General features: G+C 50.8%; 1 protein-coding gene across 1 annotated transcript in view; it reads right to left on the bottom strand.

Annotated features, from left to right (window-relative positions):
• The window catches only part of CHST15 (carbohydrate sulfotransferase 15), a gene marked incomplete at its 3' end in the record, with an annotated part of 30,655 nt that extends 4,925 nt beyond the window's left edge, over positions 1-25,730 (bottom strand). Inside the window, exons 1-5 of the mRNA XM_082853988.1 lie at positions 24,694-25,730; positions 23,656-23,995; positions 21,603-21,749; positions 18,294-18,450; positions 2,207-2,363 (exon numbers count right to left, since the gene is read on the bottom strand). Of these exons, the coding sequence (XP_082710114.1) occupies positions 2,207-2,363; positions 18,294-18,450; positions 21,603-21,749; positions 23,656-23,995; positions 24,694-25,239 (1,347 nt within the window). The 5' untranslated portion in view covers positions 25,240-25,730. The remainder of the gene's footprint in view (positions 1-2,206; positions 2,364-18,293; positions 18,451-21,602; positions 21,750-23,655; positions 23,996-24,693) is intronic.
• Between the last annotated feature and the right edge of the window lie 636 nt (positions 25,731-26,366).

The following is a 26,366-nucleotide window of genomic DNA, read 5'->3' as shown; positions in this document are numbered from 1 at the left end:
CCTAGTCCTGAAGCCAGGTACTTGCGCTTGGGGCCTGTCCCCCCCGTGCTGGGAAACAGCTGAGGAGCCAGTGCAGGGTCTCCCCTGACAGGCACATGCCAAACCTCTCTGGTCCCCATTAGGGATTTGGTTGGAACTCTCTACTCAGCCTCTCCACTAGTTTCACAAACTCCCCATTCATTCATTCTGCAAATAATCTAGTGCATCCTGCACGCCAGGTACCCTGCTAAGCAATAGAGAGACGTTGCTATGTAACAGATGTGGCCCCTGGCCACGTGGCGCTTGTAATCTAGTGGAGACAGAGCTAAAATGGTGAAGAAACAATTATCTATAATCGCCAGTTGTGACACATGCTGTGGGGAAATGAATAGTGTGGAGAGAGAGAGAACAGAAGGTCAGATTGAAGCCAGACCTGAAAGGTGAGGAGTCCTGCAAAAACCAGGAGAAGCACGTGCCGGGGAGGGGAGTGTGGAAGGCTCTGGAACCAGGCTTCTCCAGGTCAAGCACAAAACACACCCACCTGGAGGGCTGTTCAACAGACTGGACTGATGGGCCCACCCCCAAAGTTCCTGATTCTGGGGTCTGAGGCTCAACCTGAGAGTTTGCATTTCTGGCAAGTTCCCGGGGGGACTGATTTTCTTGGTCCAGGGAGCACACCTTGCAAAGCCCTGCTCTGAGGCACGAGGACCTAGCAGGAGAGAGCGTGGCTGGAGAGCAGCAGTGGACAGGGAGGCAGGGGAGGTGGCCTGGAGGAGGTGGACAGGTGGGCGGGGTCCCACATACATCTGCCTTCCCACAATTTGCCACCCTAGGAAGTCAAAGTCCTTTTCCTTTGTCTTGTCACTTCTCTACATATTTATGGTTCTCTTGTTAAGACGCTATATAAGCCCGAGTTCTAACCACCCGCCCGAGTTCTAACCACCCATCCGAGTTACTCATCACCGGGGCTCCCGTGGATATGTGCACGTGTGCATACGCATGTGTTAATAAACTTCTGTTTGCTTTTCTCTTGTTTATCTTCCGTCAGTCTAATTTACAGGGCCCCGGTCAACGAACCTGAGATGGGTAGAGGAAAAGGATTATCTTCTCGCCCCCTACACGCGAATGAACTACCGCTCTCTAACCCTTACCACAGCCTAGTAAAGCAGTGCTATTACCCCATCTTATGATGAAGCAACTGAGTCTCAGAGAAGCTAAGACAACTGCCCAGAGTCAGCTGCCCGAGTGGGAACTGACGCCACACCACTCTGGCTCCAAAGGCCACTCCCTCTACCCCACACCCCCAGCCAGATTCTGTGTCAATCCTCTGTGTGCATCCTCCCTGCCAAACTATAAATTCCAGCGGGACAGCCTGGAATCCTACCTACGGCCTCTGTGCATCCTGCCAGATAAGATGGCCTAGATAATGAGGAAGAGGGGGTGAACCCTCTTGACTTTGAACCCCACCGCACCTGGGGGTTCCCAAGCCTCCACCTCAAGCAGATCTCACCACATGGCACGCTCAGCAGAGCAAGGCTGTGGACCACGCTCCGGGGCAGGTGACATATTAGCTTCGCTGAAGAAGGCTTACCCACTGCGGCAAACCTGCTGAAAAGGCACTTGGGACAACCCCGGGTGCTGTGCAGCAGAAAACCATCCCTTAGCTAAACCGTGCTGAATTCACCATTAACAGCTTCTTGTGCTTTAAAAAAAAAAAAAGAAACGGGCAAGAAACGTACAGCTATATTCCTGAAGGCAAACAAGAACAAAGAAAGAAGGGATCAATGGAAAATATGTTTCCATTAAGACCCTGTCGGAGACACTGAAAGTCACTGGTGGGTAATTTTTTAAACCAACAAAACAATGCAGCATTGGAGAGAACGCTCTTAAGACAATCAGAGAGTTGGTCTGCCAATCCTAATTGCAGGGTGTGCTTCCGCAGCCTCACTAAATAGTAATCTTCCTAAATGCGCCCTCATTCTTTCGCAGAGGGAGGAGAGAGCATTGTAGCTGGGAGATCGGCGCGGGAGAAAGCAGGGAGCCAGCTGAAAGGGTCCATCAGCTTCTACAGTTTTTACAGCCATGAATATTTGTTTTGTATTAGCCACCGCTCAAAGGCACAGGGAGAGGCATTTGCACATTAAAATGCTTCTCTGTTTATCTGCTAAAATCCCGACGCACAATGCCCTCGCATGATAACCGCCGCGCAGCCCCTCCGCGTACGCACAGGCATGGCGTTGTTAAGAGTGTTGTTGTAGACACAGGCGCGCAGTGAATAACCCAGCACGCAAGTTTCAAACAGCTGCAGCGCTTCTGTCACTTTCTCATGGAAGTCATCTGCAGATTTATTCGAACTTGCAAAGTAGAGATAGTCTGAGTACAACCTGTGAATAAAACAGATGGGTATCTTTTACCACCGGGAATGTGAAATCTCGACATCTGAGTGACAATGGAAATCTACAAGCAATTATATGACCTCATTTGGTTCATTCAAACACAACCATTCCTCTCGCCACACACCCCCCCCTGCCCCACCGCCCCGGCAGAGAGCCACTTCCTACCACCCTGGACACCCTCACCCTTCCCAGGGCCACCCGCTCTCCTGGCCCCAGACAAGCCACCCATAGTCTCTGTGGTTTCTTTTTTTTTTTTTTTGGTTCTTTCTAGGCGCCTCAGGCCATGACTGTTTTCACAGTAACAGTGAACTTCGAAACACCAGATTACAAAGACCGGACAACAGCAGAGAGAGGCCGTGAAAATTTTATGTCCCCTCCGGTTCCTCTCTCCTCTGCCGGTGGCAGTAATAACGGAACAGCTGTCGCTCTCCCCGAATTACAATTCCGCGTGAAATTCCCAGCCCTTACCACAGACTCTGAACGTTAAAACAAAAATTATGAAACGTATCTTTCTAGGTTGATAGGGACCTATTTTTTAACACAGTGTAAAAATACCCCCATGTACGCATGCAGAGGCCTGTAGGCCTACGTGTGTGTCCACACACATGGATCTGTTCACACAAACCCCACCGCACGTATGTAACAGTGTTTTCACACAGGAGCAGACAGCGTCTCTCTTTGACCAAACTGTTCTCAGGTTCCTCTGAACCTTCTTCCCAACATGGCCTTGAGTTTTAGACTTCCTTGTGGGTCTCTGTATCGCCAAATTTCAACAAGAATCCTGCTAGGTCCGTTTAGCCAACCCCGCCCCCCCTTACCGCTGCTGTTTCTTCTTAGTAACTTCCCATCCACCAACCCACATCCTCCTTGGCTATAATTTCCCACTCTTCCTTGTATTTGGCATTGGCCACAATCTCGTTCCCCTACTGCAAGACCCGACCACAGTGGTCACTACACCTATTGCTACAGCCCTGAATAAACTCTGCCTTTTACCATTCTTTAACACGAGTCAGAATAATTTTCTTTCTTTCTTTCTTTTCCGCAAATCTTCTGAAAATATACTTTACTGGACTTTCAACATTACAGATAGATACTTTTACCATGGGATAATTCTTTTCTTATATCAAATAAACAATAAGTAAAACAAAACAAGTTACAGCACTGTAACGAGCACAGCTTTGTTTTAACGTTTTTGGCCCCAGTTTCCCCTGTGGTCTAACTTCTGACGCCCAGGCCCGCTCTCTCTCCCGTACTCCAAGTCATAGCGGGGAGGCGGTGTCTAGCATTAAATTCGTCTGTAAAACAGGAGGACTAATTGTGCTTTCCTCGTGGCGTATAAACAAGATAATCCATAGAAATCCCAGGGGTGACCCTCGTTATCAGCTTCTTATATAACCTTCCAGAAGTTTTCCGTGCACAACATAGATCTGCATATTTTGTATTTTTTTAAAACATAGATGTATCAGGTCATATTGGATGGGATCAGTTAATGTATCTATTATTACAGCACTCCCCTATTTATTTAATTTGGGGGAATTTTGAACATCCGTAAAAGTAGATAAGATAGTACATACACAGCAGCCCAATATAAACCTTATTCCATTGTCACCCAGTAATTTTTTCTTTCTTTTTTTCCGGAAGGGGGGCCACGCCACGTGGACTGCGGGATGTCAGTTCCCTGACCAGAGATTGAACCCGGGCCACAGCAGTGAAAGCACCGAATCCTAACCACTAGACCACCAGGGAACTCCCCAGTCTTCTTTTTGTGGTACGCGGGCCTCTCACTGTTGTGGCCTCTCCCGTTGCGGAGCACAGGCTCCGGACGCGCAGGCTCAGCGGCCATGGCTCACGGGCCCAGCCGCTCCGCGGCATGTGGGATCTTCCCGGATCGGGGCACGAACCCGTGTCCCCTGCATCGGCAGGCGGACTCTCAACCACTGCGCCACCAGGGAAGCCCCCCACCCAGTCATTTTTTACATTAACAGAACTTCTGAGTTCTGTTGTGAGTTTCCTATGCCTTTTTCTCCTGTTTCTGCAGGCAGAGAGGGTAAGTCTTTATCTTTTTTTGCCTTTCAAAAGTCACCCCTTTGTTTCTGTCTTATGCCTTTTTCAATGTACACCCTCTAGGGCCCCCCACTGCTCTGCCCGACACCCTGTACTCACACTCAACCCCCAGCTGCCCAGAAACCAGGCTGATTCAGACTGGCTCCCTGCTCTGTGGTGTCACGTTTCTCTCTTTCTCAGCTCCATACTTTCTATTCTGCCAACTTCTCCAACCTATAGCTTCCCTCTTTCCAGGGAAGGAAATTCAGCAAATCGTATTAGGTACCCACAGGTCTGGGGATTGTAGATGTGCACCGCTGACTGCACCCAGGGCTTCCGTCGTGGCACTCAGCCAACCTCACCCCTGCAGAGACGGCAGTGCTTTTGGTGCACGGGTCAGCTGCAAACACTCCTTCTCCAGCACGCCTCACCTCTCGCTACAGCTGTAGGCGTTTCCAAAGATTTCCTAAAAAGAGCAGAGCTTCTCAGGGACCAGACTGTCTTCCCCTCTGGCGTTTGGCACAGTGCCTTCCACACGGCCCTTTAGAAATCATCCGCTGCCAGTGTCCACAGAGGACACCTCTGAGAAGTCTTGAGATGTTTGGGATCTGCTCACAGATTGCCTAGAATCCGAACACACACTGGAAAGTGTTCGTACATCTCAGCCTGGTCAGCCAAACCTCCAAAATGACTTGCTTCAAGACGAGTCGTTAGAGATGCTCAGGTGAGCAGATCCTCCCCCAGATCCACGTTCACCCAAATACAGGACCCAGATGACACTACATTTGTCCCCCCATTACAAGTGTCCCCCCACATTGGCTGTGCTGTTTTCCCCCTTCAAAAACAGGACCTCCATCAAGACAAACATGGCACCTGTCACTGCAGGGTCGGTCGTAGTATAATCTAAAAGCTGATGGATAAACGCCAAAACCAGATTTGCACGGACCTCAAAGTGCAGCTGAGCTGTACGCAACTGGGCACCTTGTGGCAATGGGTCTGATGGAGGTCCCTTCTGGCTCACACATTTCCTATGAGTGCCGTCGATATTACGACTTTGCCCAAGAAAGACGCCTCTGAAACTGTCATCAAAATCTGTGCCTAATTGGAAGTCCAAGTCCAGAGTTCTTACCAAGGACTCCCACACTGCTATCCAAATTCGTTGGCAGAATTGGAATTCTATCACGTAAACTGCCACTTAAAAACCCACCCCTCGGCTCAAGCTTTCCATGCTGAGTTTATTTTGTGGTAATAACATTTCTTGTAGGCGTGTGGCTCATAAATAAAACAAGAGCCTCTCAACCTGGCTGAATTTTAAACACACAGTAACTTCATGAAGAATATTAGCTTCATGAAGAATCTCTCCATACAATTCTTTAGAGATCAAGAAGTAGTTCTAGGGGACAAACTGGGACGTGTTCAATGGTCCAACCAGGCCAGCCCAGGCCCACCAGGGTGAGAATACTGATCGTCATCTGTTTGGGGTACAGTGAAATGAACTCAGGACCCCACCTTCTGTGAATCAGGTTCATGGCCAGGCCCACCTCCTCGGGAGGGTGAGGGGAGATTTCTCCTGCCCCTCAGTCCCCCAGGGACACTGGATCTACCCACAGGGTGGGTGGTGGGCTTCCTAGAGCCCACACACATGCTGGGATACATGTCTGTAACAAGTCCTTCATGCCCTGTTTGAGCAGGGACCTCTCCCCTCCCCCTCTCCCACTTGGATTCTATAGATTTCCCAAAAGATATGCCCAAGTCCTAACCTCCAGTACCTGCAAATGGGATCTTATTTGGAAATAGGGTCTCTGCACACCTAATTATGTTGAAGACCTCCGGATGAGATCATCCTGGATTTACGGTGGGCCCTAAATCCAAGCACTGGTGTCCCTATAAGAAGAGGCTTGGACAGGGACACATGGGGCGAAGGCATGTGAAGACGGCGGCAGAGACTGAAGTGTTATCTACAAGCCAAGGGATGCCAGGATTGCAGAAGCCACAGGAAGCTGGGGACCCATGGAATGGATTCTCCCTCAGAGCTTCCAGGAGGGACTAACCTTGCCAGTACCTTGATTTTGACCTCTTCCCTCCAGAACCATGAGACAATAAGTTTCTGTTGTTTTAAGCCACTACATTTGTGATAATTTGTTACAAGAGCCCCTAAGAAACTAGTCCAGATTCTCAACCCTGATTCCTGAGGAGTCATTTTTGCCAGCCCTCTCTCCCACCCTGAGACCCTAGAAGAGTGACCTGTGTGTACAGGAGGACGATGGCCATGTGGCCAGCTCTTCTGCAGAGAAATATGAAGGAGGAAAAGCAAAGCAGGACCCTTACTTTCCCGGAGGGCACTATTGGGTCCTCCCGAAGAATCAGGCTGGTGCTTCATGAGAATGTCTTCAATGAACAATACTATGATTTCCCCACAACTACTCTCTAGAGAAAAAGAGTCAGATAATGACCTTGGATTAGTGCAAGCCACTTGGATGGGCTAAAACCATTCAGAAAACGTTGAGAAGGACAGCAAATATATCATGAATAAGTATCCAAACGGACCTCGAAACGCTAGAGTAGGCATGAAACGGAGGAGCACCCTAGGGTCCTCGCCCCCCGTGTCCTCGCCCCCCGTGTCCTCCGCCTGCCTTTTGTCTGTAGCCGAAGAATAAGTTTAATCAGAGAAGTGAGAAAATGCAGAAACAAAGGAAAACAGTCCAACAGACTAAGTAATACCAGTTTAGTCATAAAGCAAAGCCAAGGACCTTTAGTTCCTCCTCAAGGGCTACAGATCATATTCTGAGCCACATCCTGCGAGCTGTCTTATAGATACTGGAACCCCCGCCAGGTGGAGGAATGATGACCAGACTGTACATGATGACCAGACTGTAGCCACGACATAAGCTGCCACAATTCCGAGAACTGGCCTCAGGAAAATGGGAACAAACCGACCCTAGAACTGAAGATTAACTGTACTTAAAACAATCAAGATGATGCTGGTCAGACCACCGATGACCAATGTCAAGATGACTGTCAGAGGTGGCTGTGCTGTTCCTGCACGCAGCCCCCTCCTTCTGCATATACAAGCTCTTGCCCCCTGATTGTTGGGGGAGGGGGAGTCGGCCTTTGGACAGGCGTCCGCCCTCCCCCACCCCGCTGGTTGCCGGCATCCAAAGTAAAGCAAACTTTCCCTTCCACCAACCTGGCCTCTTCATTGGCTTTCGAGCAGCGAGCAGCCAGACCCCCACTTTCGGTTACAGGCGCACTCATGTAACAGTGGATACGTAAAGAAATCAGCCTAGATGTCCACATTTGAGTCTTTAAAACCAACGGTACAATGATGAAGTAGGGGAAAGAGGCCAACCTGGAAAATGCACAAGGGGTTTAGTTGACATAAGTATATAACGCATCCTCACAGAACTGCAGGGACACTGACGCGACTCCGGGATGCATTAATAAAGGTACGGCATTGAGCATGTGGGAGGGTGTTGCTTCCTCCACCCTGGCAGGTCCCAGCCCCAAAGGACACTTGCCTTCAGTGCTGGCTGACAGACAGTAAGGGGGAAGGGGCCGTTCCATCTGGAGAAGCAGGACTCAGCAAGAGGGATGCCAGCTTCAACAGCTAAAAGGGTATTCGGAGCTGGGAGAAGACATGTCCCAGACTCCTGAAGGACTGACCCTAGGTAGAAGGGTCAGGAAGAAAGGCTGGTTTGATCCCGTCCAGCACGGCGGGATCGGCCCCAGCAGCAAAGGTCAAGGCTGGAGGGGCTGAGAGCTCCCTGGCTGGGTGAGGGCCAGCTGACCCGATCCCCGCCCCCAGCCCTGAGTTTTCGTGCTGCCAACCCCCCTCCTGCGGGACCACCTCATCTTCTGACTCTCAAACCCTCCCAAACAGATGGGTGTTATATGTGGCCAGAACTGTTTCCAACAGCAATTCCAAATATAAGTCCAAAGACATTCCAGGCCTCTGTGCTGCGGTTATTTTGAAGGCCACTGGGGTGGCCCTGGGACGGCAGGCCTGCTCACGGGGGTGAGGTGCCTCTTCTGTGCGGGGCAGAGGTCCCGGGACCCCAGCACTGCTGCGAAGGGGAGTGGATGTGGCAGAGGTTCCCTCCACCTGGTGCCTCTGGAAGGGATCGCGTCTCTTCCCAAGGGAACAGAGGAGTGGCCATCAGTGAGCTTGCAGGTCTCAACATGTAAAATCTTGGTGGTTACCCAAGGTCACAGCTGAACGCACCCAACAGTGACAGGGCACTGCTCTGAGCCCAGGTGAGCAGAGATGGGTGTATTGATCATCCGGAAAACAGGGGCAACCACTACTCCGTGGGCCCCTCCTCCAGCCAGGCTCACTCGAGTGCTGTACAGGTTCAGCTCCCAGAATCCTCTTGGTGTCCACCCGCCGCGTGCCTGCTCGTAGCTACTGAGGGCTGCCCTCCCCCCGCCCTGTGCTCGGCACTGCACGTGTATCCTCCTTCCCTGTTCATAACCAGCCTTTGAGATGTGCACAGTCGTTACCAGTCTTACAGAGCTTCCTAAGGTCATGCGGCCCAGGAAGCCTCAGGGCTGGCCCCAAACCCACCCAGGCCTGCCTGACCCCAAAGCCCACTGACCCAGCAGGACCTGGCCCAGCCTCACAGTCTAGGGATGTAGCCAATCAGCAGCTGACTTGAGTGGGGCACTAGCCAGCTGATGCTCTGGGGGTTTTGTTTGTTCTTAAGATTTTATTGTTTTAGGTGCAGAGTGATTTGGAAGCAAGAGTCAGTTCTGTTACAGAACTACTCAGTAAGTTACAGGAGACTGAAGAGCAGTCGCACGTGTAATAGAGCAGCAAACATTCAGGACGAACAGGAGTGGCACTGGCGTGACCAGGAAAAGCAGATGCGTTTACGGAGCACCGCACGGGCATCTAGAAATCACAGCAACAACAAACAGAGGTTCAGGTACCTGTCACAGTTTCCGTCCTCACTTCCCGACCTTTCATCACTTGCATAAGCTACCATTCATTGGTCACTGCAAAGAGCTCATTCAATTTTACCCGTCTGGCTCTGAGAGGACAAGGTACACGTTGATCGGCCTTCCCTCAAGGCGGGGCCCCTGCAGGTTCCGGCTCGAGCGTTACTTGTTCAGTGAGACCACCCCCTGCGGCGGGTTTCTCCTCCTTTTGTGATATTTTTGTTCATACCATGTTTAAATTGAGAGGTAAACCACACACTGTAAAATTCACCCTTTTAAAGTGAACGATGTAGTCGTTTTCAGTAAATGCACAAACTTGTGCAAACACCAGCATCATCTAATTCCAGAACATTTTCATCACCCCAAAGGGACTGATGGCTTTCACCTGTCAGTCCCCAGAGGGCCTGGGTCAGAAGTCGCTCGGATCCCCCAGCCCAAGAGGCCCCCAGAAGCTCGAGCCTCAGGGTCAGGTCCGCCCAGCCAAGTGCAGGCTGTCGGAGGCCTGGAGCTTCGCCATCTTTCCTGGCTTCCGCTCACCCCTCGGCCGTCTCAGGGAGGCGTGCTTGGAGGAAAGACCCGGGGCAGATGCTGAAGCTGTGGACGGCTGGGGGCGGCCACGGCTGCTGGATGGGCTCACCCCAGGCCGTGCTCGCCCCGGCCTCCCTGTGCTCCCGGAGCACCTGCCGGCCAGCCACATACGTGTGAAAGGTCACATTTCATCACCAGCAGCCCCGCAGCGTGGGCTCACTCACATCTTCTAATCCACCCCCTCCCCCGTGAGAGCACAGTGTTCCGCGGCTGTGGAGGGTCACATACACGTGGTTACCAAAGTGAGAGCCAGAGCAGCCCGACATTACTCTCCATTTGCTGGCGTCCATATCCAAATCACTGATTGATCACTTCCCGACCTCCGATACGGTGTCATCAATAATGATTCTATTTATTTTTCCTACAGGAAAAAGTACCCTTTAATGTAGCTGGGAAGGAGGCCCTTTCGTCCCCTGAATCACACACCGTGAACATCTCATCACGAGGAACACTGAAGCAGGACTGGCCAGAGCAACTTATTTGGAGGAAATGTCTCGAGTCACCCAGGCTGTGCCTGCGGGTGACACTGATGCAGTTCATTTTCTGCCAGAGAAGAACATACAGGCTTGGGCCTAAAAAGGTCCAAAGGGATGCAAAGCTTCTGGTTCATGGGGGCTGCCTGGGCCAGGTCTTCTGCTCCCCTTGAGCACGAGAGAGGTTCTGGGTCACCCCCACCACCACCACCGTTTCTCCCTGAGCATCCAATCACGGGGCCTTGGTGCACATCCACAGAGGGAGGCAATGCCAACATCCTCTCTACCTACGAGCCCGGTATGTCTCACAGAGCACCTTCACTTGATGCGCCCGTGATCCCGACACCAGGTGTCTCTACAGGTGAGGAAAGGCAGGCGCACAGAGGATGGGTGGGGTACCCCTGGGTAAGGCAGCAGCGAAGCCAGACCTAGATCCCCAGGTGGCGGACCTCATTGCAGAGCGATGGCCACCACTCCCCAGGCTGGCCGGGCTGTGACACGGGCCGCGTTCACTCATCAGCCCCGCACTCTGGGTAGCAGACGTCCCTGAACTCCACCTGGCGGCCCAGAGTCAGCGCTCCGTGCCCGCATCACCTTCCAATCTCTGCAGACTGAGGACAGCCCTCCTTGGCACACAGAGCCTCCCTCTGCAGACCAGCCATGTGGGAACACTCAGGTCTGCCAATGACTTCGTAAACACTTCCCCCAAAATAAACAGCGTTCCACACACAGGAATTTTCAGCACGATGGTTTTTCTCCCACCAACAACAAGATGCGGTCCCTCCCCAGGCAGTCACTCCTGAACGGCTTTCAGAGAACAGGGCGCGCGGCCCCAGCCCGGAGCCGGCCAGCTGCCCCTCCCTGCCCTGGGCAGCTCACAGCGCAGCTCTATCAAAGTGACCTCACACCACTTCTAGGGCCCATACAAAGGTGTGTCAGTGACACCCAGACAGGCAGCTTCTGAGAAGCAAAATGCCTGAATTCACCAGGAAATTAACAAGCAGCTTAGGACGCCCCCCAGCAGTCTTCCTCAAGACAGCTGCCTTAGGATTCCTAACCCTCCAAGGTCTTAAAGCGGGAAGAGAGAGGAGAGCAGGACCTGGGGGGGCGGGGGAGTGGAACTTGATCTGTGGCTGTCGTCACGGCCTTTATACTCCAACGCCCCTACACCCCGCAACTGCATCTCTTGCCCACGGGGGAGCTCTCCTCATCTCCCTCTGAGAGAGTTTACATTAAAAATCAATCTGTCGGTGCTTTTTAATCCTCGTGCAAATCTGTTATAGAGAAAACATCTCACGGCCTTGGAGCGCCAGAGCTCCTCTTCTGCCTGAGAACACGTCTCTGGCACTAAATCGGTGCTTCCAGAGACCTGGAGAAGTTGGGCTGTTTGGAGAAGGTTTTCGGCACTTGTTGAGTCACAATAGAGATTCTCGTCCGGAGTCAGAGGCCCACAGCACTTCCGAAGCCTCAGTCCGGCTCAGCTCCCTCCTACGACACCTGGTTATTGCCCTGGGTCGGCATCCTGATGCCGCTGATATGGAGATAAGTGAATGAGCAGAGTCCAGGCTTAGGTACCTACACAGACTGGCATCCTTACTGCTCACAGAACTTTGCAGAAGTGGGGAGCCATCCTAGTCCTGGCTGCAGTTCAGTCCCTTCACTGAAAAGCCCTGCCCCACCCAAGGTTCAGCCTCCCCAGGTCAGACACAGCCAACGGCTGGTGGGTGGGAGATGCCTCGCGCAAGGGCCATCTCAGCTGCGCAGCTCCCCGTGGGGCTGGCTGAGACCTCTGTTGTGACCCCTCCCTCTGGCAGTCCTGCCCTGTCGCCCCTCACAGGGGTTGTCCCGAAAGCACTCATAAACCTCCTGCACACAAAATGCTGTCTCAGAGTCTGCACCCCACTAACTGACCTACGACAGAGGTGGAAAGCTTGGATCCTCGGTCAGACTGACATGGGATTGAATCCCAGTCTGGCCACTTATTAACCAGGTGACGGTGGATAGGTGACTTAACCCCACTGAGCCCACACACCTCACCTGTGAGGCATCATGACAGCCCTCTCACCTGCTTGCAAAGTTCAAAGGAGGCGATGCCTGAAAAGGGCTTAGCACAGAGCCAGGGTGGAGTAAGTGCTCAGTTAATGCTAGGTTCCCACCCCTCCACTGGATGAAGACTCCAGGAGGGCAGACAGGAAGGACTTTGCTCTCCAATCCATGCAGTGCATCCAGCACATCAAGGTGCTCAATAAACGTCTCGTGAGTACATGAGTGCTTAGTTTGGTTATTGTCATTATTTGCCACTAATGTGGCCTAACAATAATAGCTAATAATTATATAATATTTACCATCTGCCCAGCACTGTTTAAACATGCTACACGCATTAAGTCATTTAATTCTCACAACTCTAGAGGTAGGACTATTTTCCCCCATTTCACCGATGAGGACATGAGGCACAGAGAGGTTGAGCAACTTGCCCAAGGTCACACAGCCAATGAGTGGCAGAGCTGGGGTTCAAATACAGACCATCTGGTCCCTGAGGCTGTCTCTCTACCACAATGATCCTGGGTCCCTGTTCACCACCCACACATGCCACCAGCCACTCTGGAGATGGAGTGAAATTCATGAAACGTTCAAGGTTCTAGTCCAAAGGTTCATCCCCACTCATTACTCTCTGTTTGAATGAACAACGGTACATAAATGGATGCATTTCATTTAGAGCTTCATTCTTTCCATTCCTAGTTTACCACCATAAGTAGAATAATTATTTAACCAGCCCAGTGAGTTGTTAAAAGAAATCCGTTTATAAAAGCACAGGAAGAAAAAAACTCCTTAGGTTCCAAGGTTCAAAACATTTGGGTCAAAATCAAGTTCTACTCTTAATGGAGCTGAGCTCTCTTCCCTTCTGACTTACCTTCATTAACCATGAAAACCAAAGGCTCCTGAGGTGGTCATTTCCATGCACTGTGGTAAGACTACACCCAGAATTAAGACCAAGACACACAGACGGTAAAGTCTGTGACCGATGGCGCAGGACCACTCTCCGAACGCCTTCTGAATGAACTACATTGGAGACAACCACCTCTGCGTTAAGAGTCAGCCTCTATCAACCATCTCACAAACGAAGAGACAGGAGGCCAGTGTGAGCACTGTTGAAAAGAAGTCTTTCCACTTAAGCACTGAACTACATGAAGGAAAATCCTGCTTGTAATTGGTGGCTTCTTTTTAATTAACTGGGCTGATTTAGCCTAGTTAATTCAAATTAATTAACTTGAATTTTAAAGTATCGTTATCTCTAACATAGAGAAACTTGCAACAGGAATTCCTGGCTGGCCCTTTTGGCCCTTAAGAAACATCCCATCCGCTTTCCACTATTCTCTCTTCCCCTCCAGAAAAATAAATGGACTTGCTGTTTACAACCTCCTCTGGAAACTTTAAAGTGATCGATTTGATTTTGCTTACAATTCCAACATTTTCAAACCCTCTGCCTTTGATCAGTTATAGAAATAAAGGCTAAATGTCAATCTAAAACTAGAAATAAAGGTTTCTCCCCACTCCTCTCCGAGCCTATCTGTAGAAAGAAAGAACAATTTGGTCCAATCCCACTGGCAGCAAGCAACTCAGGGAATCTCGCACTTGCAGAAGTGCAAGGTCACGGAATGGCTGAAGTGGCTAACGGCACAGGACCCAGTTAGACTAATAGAAACCTGGGTCCCAAGTGTTTGTTTCTTCAAGAGTGACCTAACCACCCAGAATTTATCATCCTTTCTGGTTGGGATGGGAAATAAGCCAGTCATTTCAGGCCATGAGTCACGGAGTTCAAAAAAGAAGAAATTCCTATTGTTACATACTTTTATAAATGTTTAAAAAGCAATAGAACAGCTGCTACTGTCGGTAACCCACACAGAAAATACACACAGGCACACGCACCCCCCAACGCGTGTGCGGGCCCTGCCACTACACATGGTGCCACACTGGTACTTGCTCTTCTTCCGGCTCTAAGGGTGTGGTTTCCTGGAGGAACAGAGAGCAGCACGGGCAAAGGAGGTGTGCAAGGTAACTTCCTTTTTTAAAAAAAATATTTATTTACTTATTTATTTATTTGGCTGCGCCGGGTCTCAGTTGCAGCACGCGGGATCTTTTAGTTGCGGCACGCGGGATCTTTTAGTTGCGGCACGCGGGATCTTTTAGTTGCAGCACGCGGGATCTAGTTCCCTGACCAGGGATCGAACCCAGGCCCCCTGCATTGGGATCGTGCAGTCTTAGCCACTGGACCACCAGGGAAGTCCCGGGAGGCAACTTCTAAGATGGTCCCCAAGAGCCTCACTTCTTGGTATTCACTCCCTGTAATCTCCTCCCCTTGACTACGGCCTGGACTTCGTGACTTGCTTCTCATCAAGAGAACGTGGCAAGGGTGACGGGCTGTCACTCTGGTGCTCAGATTACCAACGATGAAGGCTTCCAACTTGGTAGCAGCTCTCTCCTTTGCTGGCTCTGATGGAGCAAGCAACCTCTGATGTTGTTGAGGCCCAGTGGCAAGGTACTGAGGGAAGCCTCTAGCCGACGGCCAGTAAAGAACGGTGGCCCTCCTTCCAACAGCTCTTGAGGAACTGAATTCTGCTAACAACCACACAAGCTTGAAAGCAGATCCTTACCCAGTCAAGCCTTCGGATGAGGCCCTGCCCTGGTGACACACTGACTGCAACCTTGGGAGAGACCCTGAAGTAGAGGATCCAGGAAAGCTGTGTCAGGTGCCGACCCACAGAAGATAGTGTGAGATAGTAAGTGTGTTGTTTTAAGCAGCCAAGTTTCTGGGTGATTTGTTACGCAGCGGTAGATGACAAATACAGTAGGCAACCCCACGACTGGGTCAGCTTCCTGATGAGGCTGTCACCATGGCAACCTGCCCTTCTCCTTGGTACCATCACATGCATCATGAGAGTCAATGTGTCGCTTTCCTGACAAAGTACAGCTCCTGGAGGACAGGCACCTACACATGTCTGCTCAGCACCAAACATGGTGCCCAGCATGTGACTGGGAATCGATGAACATTTTAACTGATGAGCTCTTTCCGTTAAGTGAGCACCAGGAAGTTAAGAACCTTCAGTTTCTGGTATAAATAGAGTATCTGTTCCTTAAAAAAAAGGAAACAAGAGGACGCCATCTTGGGCCCAAGAGCCTTCTAAAAGGGGGATTTTGGGCTGGAGTCTGAGAGGAGAGTCAGGCAGGTCCAGCTCCCCACTCAGTGCCTGAACCCAGGCAGCATGACGACCCTACCTATTAAAAGCTCGCCTTTATGGTGCGTGTGTCCTCAGAGGTGGACTCAGGACTGTGGGGAGAAAGGGACACACTCAGGGAAGCTGGCCCCACTCTCCAAGAGAACACGCGGTCCTTCCCTTCGTGCTCTCCGTTCTTCCTACTCAGAACGCTCCTTCCCCTTGACCACCTTGCTACTCTGTTCACTTGGCAAACTCTTACTCAGCCCTCAAAACCCCGCCTGGCCTCAGCTCCTCCAGAATGGCCTTTCTGGACCCCCGACTAGGAGCTCCTTCCCTCTTCGGTGCCACACTTCGCCCTCCCTCCCCACCCAGGCTGAACCGCAGACGGTAACGACCATGGCCACGCCTGTGAGCGACCCATCCCCAAGGCTCCCACCTCTGTGCCCAGGGAGTGACAGAGGCTGAAGTTTCACCCTCTTGGCCCTCTGGAGTCAAGGCAGTGTGGCCTCCCACAGAAGGAGGAACAGGGAGATGTGACAGGAAGACACTGGACGAGCAGCGAGCACCCCCGAGAGAGAATGTTCCGGCCTCGTGAACTGCAGCAGGGGCGGCCCGGGGGCGGGGGGCGGGGGCATGGCAGAGCAGCTGTGAAAACACCTCAGTGGGCAGCGTGGGGTCACTTAATCACCAGGCCTTTCAAGGCTGACGGTTACGTAATCTTGTCCACACAAGAATATGGCTGGCTTGTGTCAAGTGTTCTCAAGCCGTGGGGGACCAGCCCACGCTCTGAGCAGAAGGGTCAGATTCCTGCCTCCCGAGGTATGGGAACTAGCAGGCAGGACGTGGCAAGCTGCTCCGAGGTCAGGGCTGCCTCCTTAGCAGAGCAGATGGATTCCCGAGGCTGAAGGAGGTGCAGCATCGAGACAGGCCCCATGGTGTGACACAGGAGGGCTGCAGGGGTGGAGACGGAGCAAGGGCCATCCAGCTCTCTGATCAGATGACTGTGGTGCCCGGGGGCCATTCGGAGACGCCACGATGGGGACAAGGAGGTAAATCAACAATTCCAAATGAAAGAAGCAAGATGTAAGACCGCACATTCACACAGCTGCACACCACATGCACGCACACACACACACACACTACACTTATCTACAAAGATACGTACTTTGGAAGAAACTAAGCAAAATAAAAATGATGACTATCTGGGTGGGAGATTATAGGTGTTTTTAAAATTGTCATCATTGGCAAGGCTACGGGGCCAGGAATGTATGCCATCCAAGGAAGGAACTGGGGGGTGTTAGTGTCCTAGGGCTGCTGTAACACTACCACAAACTTGTGGCTTATTACAGCAGGAATTTATTCTCTCACAGTTCTGAAAGCCAGAAGTCTGAAATCCAGGTGTCAGCAGGGCTGGTTCGCTCTGGGGCTTCTGAGGAGAATCTGTCCTGGGCCTGTGTCCCACTGCTGGGGCTGCCGGCCTCCCCGGGGCGGGCTCGGCTTCTGGCAGAATCACTCCAACCTCTGCCTGCATCCTCACATGTGTCCTCCTTGTGTCTGCAGGTCTCGGTGTCCAAATGTTCTCTTCTCATAAGGACACCAGCTCTTGGATTAGGGCCCACCCTCATCCAGTGTGACCTCATCTTAACCTGAGTCCGTCAGCAAAGACCCTATTTCCAAACAAGGTCACATTCACATACATCTTTGTGGGCAAGGGTGTCATTAATTAATGAAACCCATAACAAGAGGCATTTGGCTCAAAGGAAAATAAGACACAGGGCTGTGGCCGCCGTCTTCAATGTCTGGCAGGCTCTTCCGTTTAGAAGGATCAGACATGGGCTGTGTAGGGAAGAAATGGGTCCGAAGTGTCGATGCTCCCAAAAGACAGACTTGGGCTCAAAACAGGAAGGATGCTCTCTCAGAGCTGTCTGAGCAGGACTGGCCATTCTGGGTGGGGAACTCCTGGACCATACTGGAGCCTCTTATCTCTGGTGTAGGGGTACTGGCCAGGGCGGGGGCGGGGGGCAGGGGTGGACTAAATGATTTTAAAGTCCTGGCAGCCCTAAGACTCTGCCATCCGCACAGGCGTCGTCAGTGACCTCAGCATCACCCAGTGCCAGCCTGGCCACCCTCAGACAACCCTCGGTTCAATACCGTGCTAGCCTGGCCCCATCTGCACCGGGCACCTCCTGCCCTCTACAACAAAGCAGCTCTGTCTGTCGTTTTCTGCCTTTTGGTGGCTCAAGGAAAGGTGGAGCTTGCACGTTCAGAGCCAACAGGATAAAGGCATCACTCAAGTCGGGAGACAAGGAATTCTAGGAGTTAAACCCTGCGGAGAGCTTCGATATCCCCAATTCTAAGGGCATTTTTCATGGCCGGACATCACCCAAGGGGCATGTCCTGAGGTCAGACCAGCCGAGGCCGCAGGCCCACAGACCAGGGTCAAAAGGGCTAAGGAAAAAATCCTTGGTTTATTTAGATGCAGTGAAGATTGCCCCAAGAATAATGTTTACATAAGAAACAGCAGTAACATTGCAAGTTAAGCTTGTTTATTAAAAAAAAAAAAAAAGAAGCAGCAGCAAAATCTTGTTTCTGATGAGAAAGAAGACTGTTCTTCAGAACTGCCTTTTCTTTTCCCAGAATGAAAAATCTACACTGCTCACCTCTCCACAGGGTCCCTCAGCATGACGATCAGTTTCGCGTCTGGCTGAAAGGCGTGGATGAAGTCCTGGGTCAGAAAGGGGGGCTCGCCATCCGTGCTGTTGTCGTAGAAGAACGTCCAGGCGTTGTTATCCCACATGGTGGAGGCGCTGGCCTCCCCTGGAAACGGAAAACGAGTGAGCAGTGCTGAGTTACAGGCTCCCACAGAGCAGCCTGAATTAGGGGCCAAACCTGGCTGTGATACCTTCTTAAATAGGTGTTAGCGGGTGAGCTGGTCTGCCACGCTGGCAGACGGGACTCCGGGAAAAGGAGGCTGATGACCACCCTCTGCTGCCGTGTCACCCCCTCCCCTCTGTGACCTCCATCTGGAGATCGAGGTGATCCACGCAACACTGAGCACCCCTCTTCCTCCCAGCTCCTCTCTCCAGGATGTGCCAAAAAACCTCTACTAGCATCTGGCCTCCCAATTTCACGATGTTTAACTTGCTAACGGTGCATAGCTCTGTGGCATTTTAAGGGCCCGCTGAGACTGTACTAGATAGTTCCCTTCAGAAAGTGTCAGGGATGAAGGAGAAGTTCGGGGATCCAAACTTCTGGGTTAATCATTTTGCTCCTTGAAATTGCTGTGGCGGCCTTTTTCACTGATCATTTACTTTTCTCCCTCTCAATGACAGTTATTGCTTCCGGCATTGTTTTTATCCTCATTTCTCATTAGGAAACTGCACGCAATCTGCATCAATCTTCCCTTGAAATCACAAGGGTCAGTCCCAGTGCACACCCTAAGACCAAACGAGAGGAAGGCTTTGCGGGAAGGCTCATGCGACCTCGGTCCTGCGTGCCCATCCACCCCGTCACCCTGCACACAGGTGGCATTCACTCAGTGCTGACTGCGTGAACAGGAAGCTGGTTCTAGCCCCTGTTTGATCACAGTCTGTGTGAATGAAGCATGATAACGTTAAACACACATTCTAGGACAGGGGAAAGGACAAGACACAGACATTTCAACATTTCTATCTCGGATAACTGAACCAATTCCCTGACTTTTTTTTTCAGGACCATCTTCAGAGACTTAGAAAGAAAAACCAATCAATCAATTAATTATACACTCGATTTCCCAACACTTTACATGGGATTATACGATACATCTCCAAGTCACTTATTCAGTGAAAATCTGAGCCAAAAGACTAAGTCTCTTTGATCAGTGATGAGCACATCACGTCATGCAGAGTGTTAGCAGGGCCCAATTTATTCTGTTGGATGTGCAATCATGTCCAGGTGAGCATTACTATTCTGATCTTTATTTCTATTTTTTTTTAAGAGATAATACCATAGAATACAGAAAAAACAAGTCAATCAGAAGTCCTTTGAAAATTCTACTCACAATGAATAAGGGAATGTTAGGACAAGGGAAGTATCTAAAACTTAGTTGGCACAAATTTTGTCAGTCCCATAAATGAACTGGTTCTGTGCTTGTCCATCCACCCATCCATCTATCCATCCTTCCTTCCTTCATCCTTCATCCATCCAGGCAGAAAGCTCTGATTTGGTGTCTAATATGTGCCCGGCACTATGCTTGGCACTGGGGATAGATGCAGGAAACAAGACAGACCCTTCCCTCTCGAACCTCATAATCTAGGGGAAGATCAATAATTCAATAAACAATCAGAGCCCCACGTGAGCACTTGGACAGGGCAGAGCCGGGTGGCCATGAGAGCAGAGGCAGGGGCCTTTCTCTGCACTGGGGAAAGGTTCTCTGGCCTTTCCCCAGCCCAAAGAACCCAGCCACTTGAGTCCTTCATGACTCCAGCCATTAGCCCAGACCACTGAGAAAAGGCCCTCTCGGACCCATCAGCCAAGATGAAAAAAGACCAGTATGCTTCTACCAAGGATCTAACGAAAGAAGCTGAAGCAGAGTTAAATCACATTTCAGGGCTGAGAAGAGCCCAGAACTGATCTGGCCCAACAAGCCCATTTTACAGATGAGCAGACTGAGTTCACGAACACAAAGACCGACGTGTCACATGGCACAGAGCAGGCTGGTGGCACGATCAGAGCTGGATGCCAGCTTTCCATCTACCGTAAAATTCAATAAACTCTGCTTCAAGTGAACATCAGAGCTGTAGATATATTCCTTAGTTTTCATTTCTAAATCCAGAAGTAAATAAAATTAGGAAACCAAACTGAAGCCTTCCTTTTTCATTCATTATCTTAGGCTCTATTTCTGGACCCTAGGATGCATATTTTTAGCTCTTTCCTAAGAACATGAGATTTTCCCAGAGGCATATGGTATGGGAGTCACAGTCAAATATTAATTAAGATTTGTAATTTGAGGTGTTAGAACTCAAGGCTGCAAGAAAATAGCTAGTAGCCAGTTCACACTGGGTGAGAGGGTGTGATCTCATCTGGCTCCTACGACCTGATTTCTTTGAGTTAAAAATAAATAAATAAATTGGGGCTTAGGCATGTAAGCCTGTCCCCCTGGATATGGGCGTCAAGTAAACATCCATCTTTCAAATGGTTGATTCCAATTCCTTTTAGTCACTAATAGAGTCACCGAATTTAGAGAATCAAAACGTAACAGATTTAGGAGAATAACAAAATAGATCACTGCCTCAGGTAATCAATTGAAGCAAAATATGTGATTCAATTTCTCCCTTTCAGAGGTGTAAGTGGATAAATGTCTTCTCCTAAGCTGAATCCAATAGAGAGAGTGAATAGATATGTTTTTTATAAAACACTCTTGTGAATTTTTTTTAAATGACTATTAATCAAACCACCTCATTTTGAACGTCTAAAGGCATCAGCTTGACAAGGCCTAAGCTTTTTCAACAGCAATTAGTCACCCACGATGCAATAGGGCGGCGTCTGTTTCAGGAGAGGCCACCTCCGTCTTTGCAGGGTCCCAGCGGCCAGGGAGTACAAAAGCCACAAGAATTAAACTGATGACTAACTGGTTCATTTTACGTTCATGATCCCCCAACCAAACGTACTCAGGTGGGTGTATCATGAAAAGAAATCAAGCATGCAAGCTTAATTCAAGTAAACGCAAAGCAATGGCAACTTTTCCAAAAAGCCAGTTCCGGTGTGCCTGAGTCTCCACAGAACTAGAGTCTACGAAACATTTCTGCTTTATTGAAGTTGCACGAGCACTATGAACCTTTTACACGGGGGTGAGAGTGATGGCTAGCGGGGAAGTGCATGCACGGCAGCTGCCAGCAGCCATCATGCAAATGCTCGCAGGTGCAGTGAAGCCCGGCCTGGCCCGGGGCAGAAGCAGGGGGGCCCTCGCGGGAGTTACACGGACGCCATACCGATAATGATTCTATTCATCTTGCTCTGTTCCTTTGCAGAGCTGGCCTGCAGTCCTTGATGAATCTGGTGCGCAGCCAGGTCAAAGAGGTCCAGATAATCTTCCACGGGATAGCGGTCCCGCAGACCATCTCTCAGGCGGACGATTCCTACAAGAACCAGGAAGCAGGAGTTAGGACAAAGCTGCCACGGCTGGGCTGATGGCTTCTGGGGAGTGACCACAGGGGATGGAAAGGTCCACGGGCCCAGCTGCAGCAGCCAAGGCTCAGCCCGAGGAGCTGCAAGAGAGGGAGGGGCGTCTGTGAATGGGCCATGACCTTTTAACTCACGTGCACTTCGAGGGGTGTAATGCACCACCATTAAGCTGCACGGTAGCCGCTGAAAGGCTGGCATGCCTGTTCAAGAACTAGAATCGCGTCTACTCGGAGGGACAGAGAGTTTGGGGCTGGTTAACATGTGCACCAGGTGAGGCCCCCCAGGGGCGGGGCAGCAGCAGTGTCAGGATACACACACTGGATCAAAAGAAAAGGCAGCCCATCGGAGGGGCGGCATCCTTTGAAGCTCAGAGGAGTCTTCTACACCAGGGCCGACCAGCATCTTCCTGAGGTTCCATTCCATCAAGCAGTCTGTCCATCTGAACAAACAATAAGGGGAATCGATGGTCCCCGGACGGACACCTGGGTTATTCTGGCATCAGCCACATGCAGCCTAAATTTTGCCCTTGCCTCAGAAGTGGGTACATTTCACTTGAAAATGTACTGACAACACACTGCCCTAAACCACAGCCACCAAGGTTAATGGAAAGTGGAGAGAGAGCGTCCAGGGGCAAAACAGCAAGAGGTTCAAAGTGACACTGGAGCCCAGACTCCAGAGGCCCACATGCCCCTGTGCCTCTCTCTCTTCTGCCAGTGGGAACCTGGTTTTCAAGGGGGCAAATGGTGAGCTGCGTAGGGGAGGCCGCTCTTCAGACGAGTAGAGAAACCCTGGCTCCCACAGCTGCCGCCGCCAAGCACAAAAGACACATGTACACTTCTGTTCGCTCCGGGAGGAACAGCAAAGGGATTAAGTCAAACGTTTGTCGGGAAACACATTAAGAGTTGGTCTCAACTTAGGCTGTACTACGGAAAACGTTCAAAATTCCCTTCCAAGCAACGTAGGTCCTTTGCACGGAAACCACCCTCGACGGCTTCCCGAACTTTGGCATTTGTCATCCCTTACCTCCAGTGACCAAACGTCTCCTGGCATAAGGGAAAAGGTTAAGGAGAGGAAACAGTGACCCAAGGGCGGATGGGTGGCTCGAGCAGAAGGCAGCCTGCATGCCAACCCCGCGGGAAAGGGGTGGGGTGCTGTGAGCAGGGTCTCCCAGAATTGTCTCCCTGGGGCTTTAATTCTGACCCTGCGAAGCCGAAGGGTCAGGTCAGAGAAAAGAAGCCCGAAGCAGCTTAATGACAGGCTCAGGGCCCTGGGATGAACCGGCAGGAAGCGGAAGCCCCGCTCATGCAGCCGTCTTTCTCTCTCCTGCCACCTCCGGGGGTGGGTGTGTGGGTGCCGGGCTCCAGCAGGAACAGCACGGAGCTGGGAGCTGGATGCACAGCCCCCGACAGACGTCCACCCGGCCAGCACTCACCACTCCCGGGTGCTGCGTGTGCCCTTCCGAACAAGAAGAGCTGCTGATCCTGACCCCTCGCCCTCGCCCTCCCCACCGCCGGGGCTGCATACATGCTCACCGGGTGGTCGGGAGCTGGGTGCTCGGTCCTGCTGGATGTCTGCGTGGGGATCCCTAAACCAGAGAATTGTCAGATCTCTGCATCTTGGCATGTTTTCTCATCTCCCCGCCCTGCATCCCTCCTGGGGCCTCGCACAGCCCTGCTCGGGTCAGTCTCAGGGCTCCCACGCCAACCCTGACCATGACCCGGAACCTGACGGTGACCCCTGATCCCGGCCCCGACGTGCGTGTAAGGAGCGACTGGATGAAGGAGGCAGATGCACCGGGCTTGGTGAGAGACCCCCACGTGCACCGTCACCACGGGGACCGGGGACCGCGCTGGCACGCACCGAAGCGCTTCCGGGTCCACCAGTGCGGCTCCTTGATGGCGGAGAACTTCACTTCCGGGTGCAGCCGCAGGCGGTCGTAGAGGTCGGTGGTGCCGCACTTGGGCTGCCCGATGATGTAGAAGTGCGGCAGGCAGCGGAGGCGGAAGTGCTTGCCGTGCGCGTGGGACAGGTGGCCCCAGAAGGCCTTGCGCAGGGCGTCGAAGGTGGAGCGGAAGCGCTTGGAGTAGAGCACGTAGGAGTTGGTCAGATAGGGGTCGGTGGTGTTCCTCCCCGTGAACTCCTCGTACCAACAGGGGCTCTTACTGTTGGGGAGGAATTTGTGCGGGATGACAGAAAACATCTGCGGTCAAAAAGACAAAAAGGGGGAGACACGCACCGAGGGGAAAACATTAGCACAAGCACATTCTGTCCACAGTATGATCCTGTCCTGAGACTTATTCCAGCGTTCACACTGGAAGTATTATTGGATGACGACTAAATACTAAAACAAAGCAAAACTTGGTAAACAGCCAATGACCATGCTTTTCCTTAACCCCAGATAAAAATAAAATTTGGAGAGAATGAAAATAAAAGTTCAATCAAACTCCATTCTACCATGATTTATCTTGCACACACACACGCACACACACACACAGCAATCTAAATTAAAGAGTTGGAACATTTGACTATGTAGCTGGATATTTAAATGGCCGTTAGAGGCAAACACTGTGATTAGGACAGACTAGAAACAAGATGACGGTAATCTACAAAAGCAACTTTAACTGCCAGGGCCACATTTCAAGCAAAAAGTCCCGGAAAGGAATTATTAGGAGGGGCGTCCTTCAACATTGCTTGCTGCGCCATTCAGTACAGAATTCCCTTCTCTGGGCTAACTGCGTGGACACGGACCTCCCAGTGAGCTCTCATCCATAAGGCTGTCAAATTACCATTGCTACACTTGAGAAATTTTTGGTCATTTTCTTCCCAAAGGTGGTGACAGGAAAGGAAGCAGCAATTTTTAAAAAATCAGTCCACAGAAATGAGCACCAGGCTACTCACGTGCAATTCCTGCTTCTTGAGATCTTCCACGTCTGGGAGCTGTCTGGTTGTGAACTCAATCCTGGCTGTGATGCTGTTGATAATTAGTTTAATGCTTGGGTCGTCCTTCACGTACGAAATATTATTTACAGAGGGTTGGTGATGATGCTCTTTTGTGTCACTCGGATTTTCACCGTCCATCAGGCTGGGATTGCTGGGGAGGGCTCCGTAATGGAAAGGTGATGAGATCAGAAGCTCTTGGTGGACCCCAGAAAGGATGTAAGAAGCCATCACCAACGTCATTATTATCAATCCAAAAACGAGGCTGCATCGCTTCCCCTTCTTGAAGCGCAAAAACCCACTCCAGCTCTCATTCCCTTCAGCCCTCACTTCGAGAACGGCAAGCAAGTTCATCTGCTTACCGTCCACTCGAAACACAATTTTGTTTTCTCCTTTGCACATGGGGCACTCCTGGCGACTGTGATGGGGGCCTCCTCGGCAGCTGACCTGCTGTGTGTGTGCTTCGTCGGGCAACAGCTGGATGCAGCAGTTAATGCAGTGCCTCATCGTAATGCCCTTGGGCTGCTGGCCCGCCGAGCCATGGGCGAGCCCCCAGGGAGTCCGGATGCCTGCAAGTCGTGCTGGAAAACTTCAAGGACGTCTCGTGATCACATACGACGGTTGAAAGGCACAAGCAACAGAAACAAATATAAAAACGATCAGGCGCTAAAACACCAGAGAATGAGGAAGCGTGTTCTTTGGTTCGACTCCGAAAGACAACACGAATGATCTCCAATTGTCATGGTCTGTAAGAGCCACTGCAATCCTGGAAAAAGCCACAAGGTCGGGAGCAATTCTTCCTGTCCTTCAGGTTTTTCCCATGGCACCAAATGAAGTGGAGGAGTTCTCACTGGAGAACATGGGAACACCCAAGGGATTAGAAGATCTCATGGCCTCAATGAAGGATGGATTGGCGCACCACCCACACAGAGTCCATGAAGATTTCTTCTTTTACAGCCTGTGTTCCTTTGAAATGTTTCCTCTTCAAAATCTTTAAGATGTCAGATTGCCTAAACAACAGAGAAAAGAGGTTGTATTACATTATGTGATGATAGCAATAACCCTGGGACCATCTTCCAAGGAGAGACGTTCACGCTTCTTTTCCACTTCTCAATTTTAGCCAAGCCGACTGGGGTCACAAGCAAGTTACAGAAAATCATATAGGATAAAGGGAGAGGTTTCGGGTCTTTGGTGCTTGGCTTTGGAGTTCAGTCTCTGCCTCCAAATATGGCCCCAACACCAGCACCACCAGCACCATATTAAACACCTCCTACTTTACACAACCCACATATTCTGTTATGCCTTTACCTTGACACATCTAAGTGACTGGATCCCCCTGTCCCAGGACTTGCAGTCATTCTCAGATTCATGCACAGTCAGACTATGAATTTGAGGGATGAATTGAAATATCAGTGCTGTTAAGTCAACAAAAAATCCAAGAAGGAGGATGTTTAGGGTGGGAGCAGGCAGAGAAAATGGTTTTTACTCTCCCAGTAGCACCAATAGTCTCTTAACCTAGAGCTAACATTTATTACTAGCTTAGGACGCAAAAGTTAATGAAAATTTAGAAACACTGAAATGATTCTCTCCTTCAGTAGAATGTATCATATTAAAAAAATTTTTTGACTTTAAGT

This window comes from Leucopleurus acutus (genome assembly GCF_964270905.1).
Source record: "Leucopleurus acutus genome assembly, chromosome: 14".
Lineage (NCBI taxonomy): Eukaryota > Metazoa > Chordata > Mammalia > Artiodactyla > Delphinidae > Leucopleurus > Leucopleurus acutus.
The sequence above is the reverse complement of the archived record's forward strand: the minus strand, read 5'-3'. Positions and strand labels throughout refer to the sequence as shown.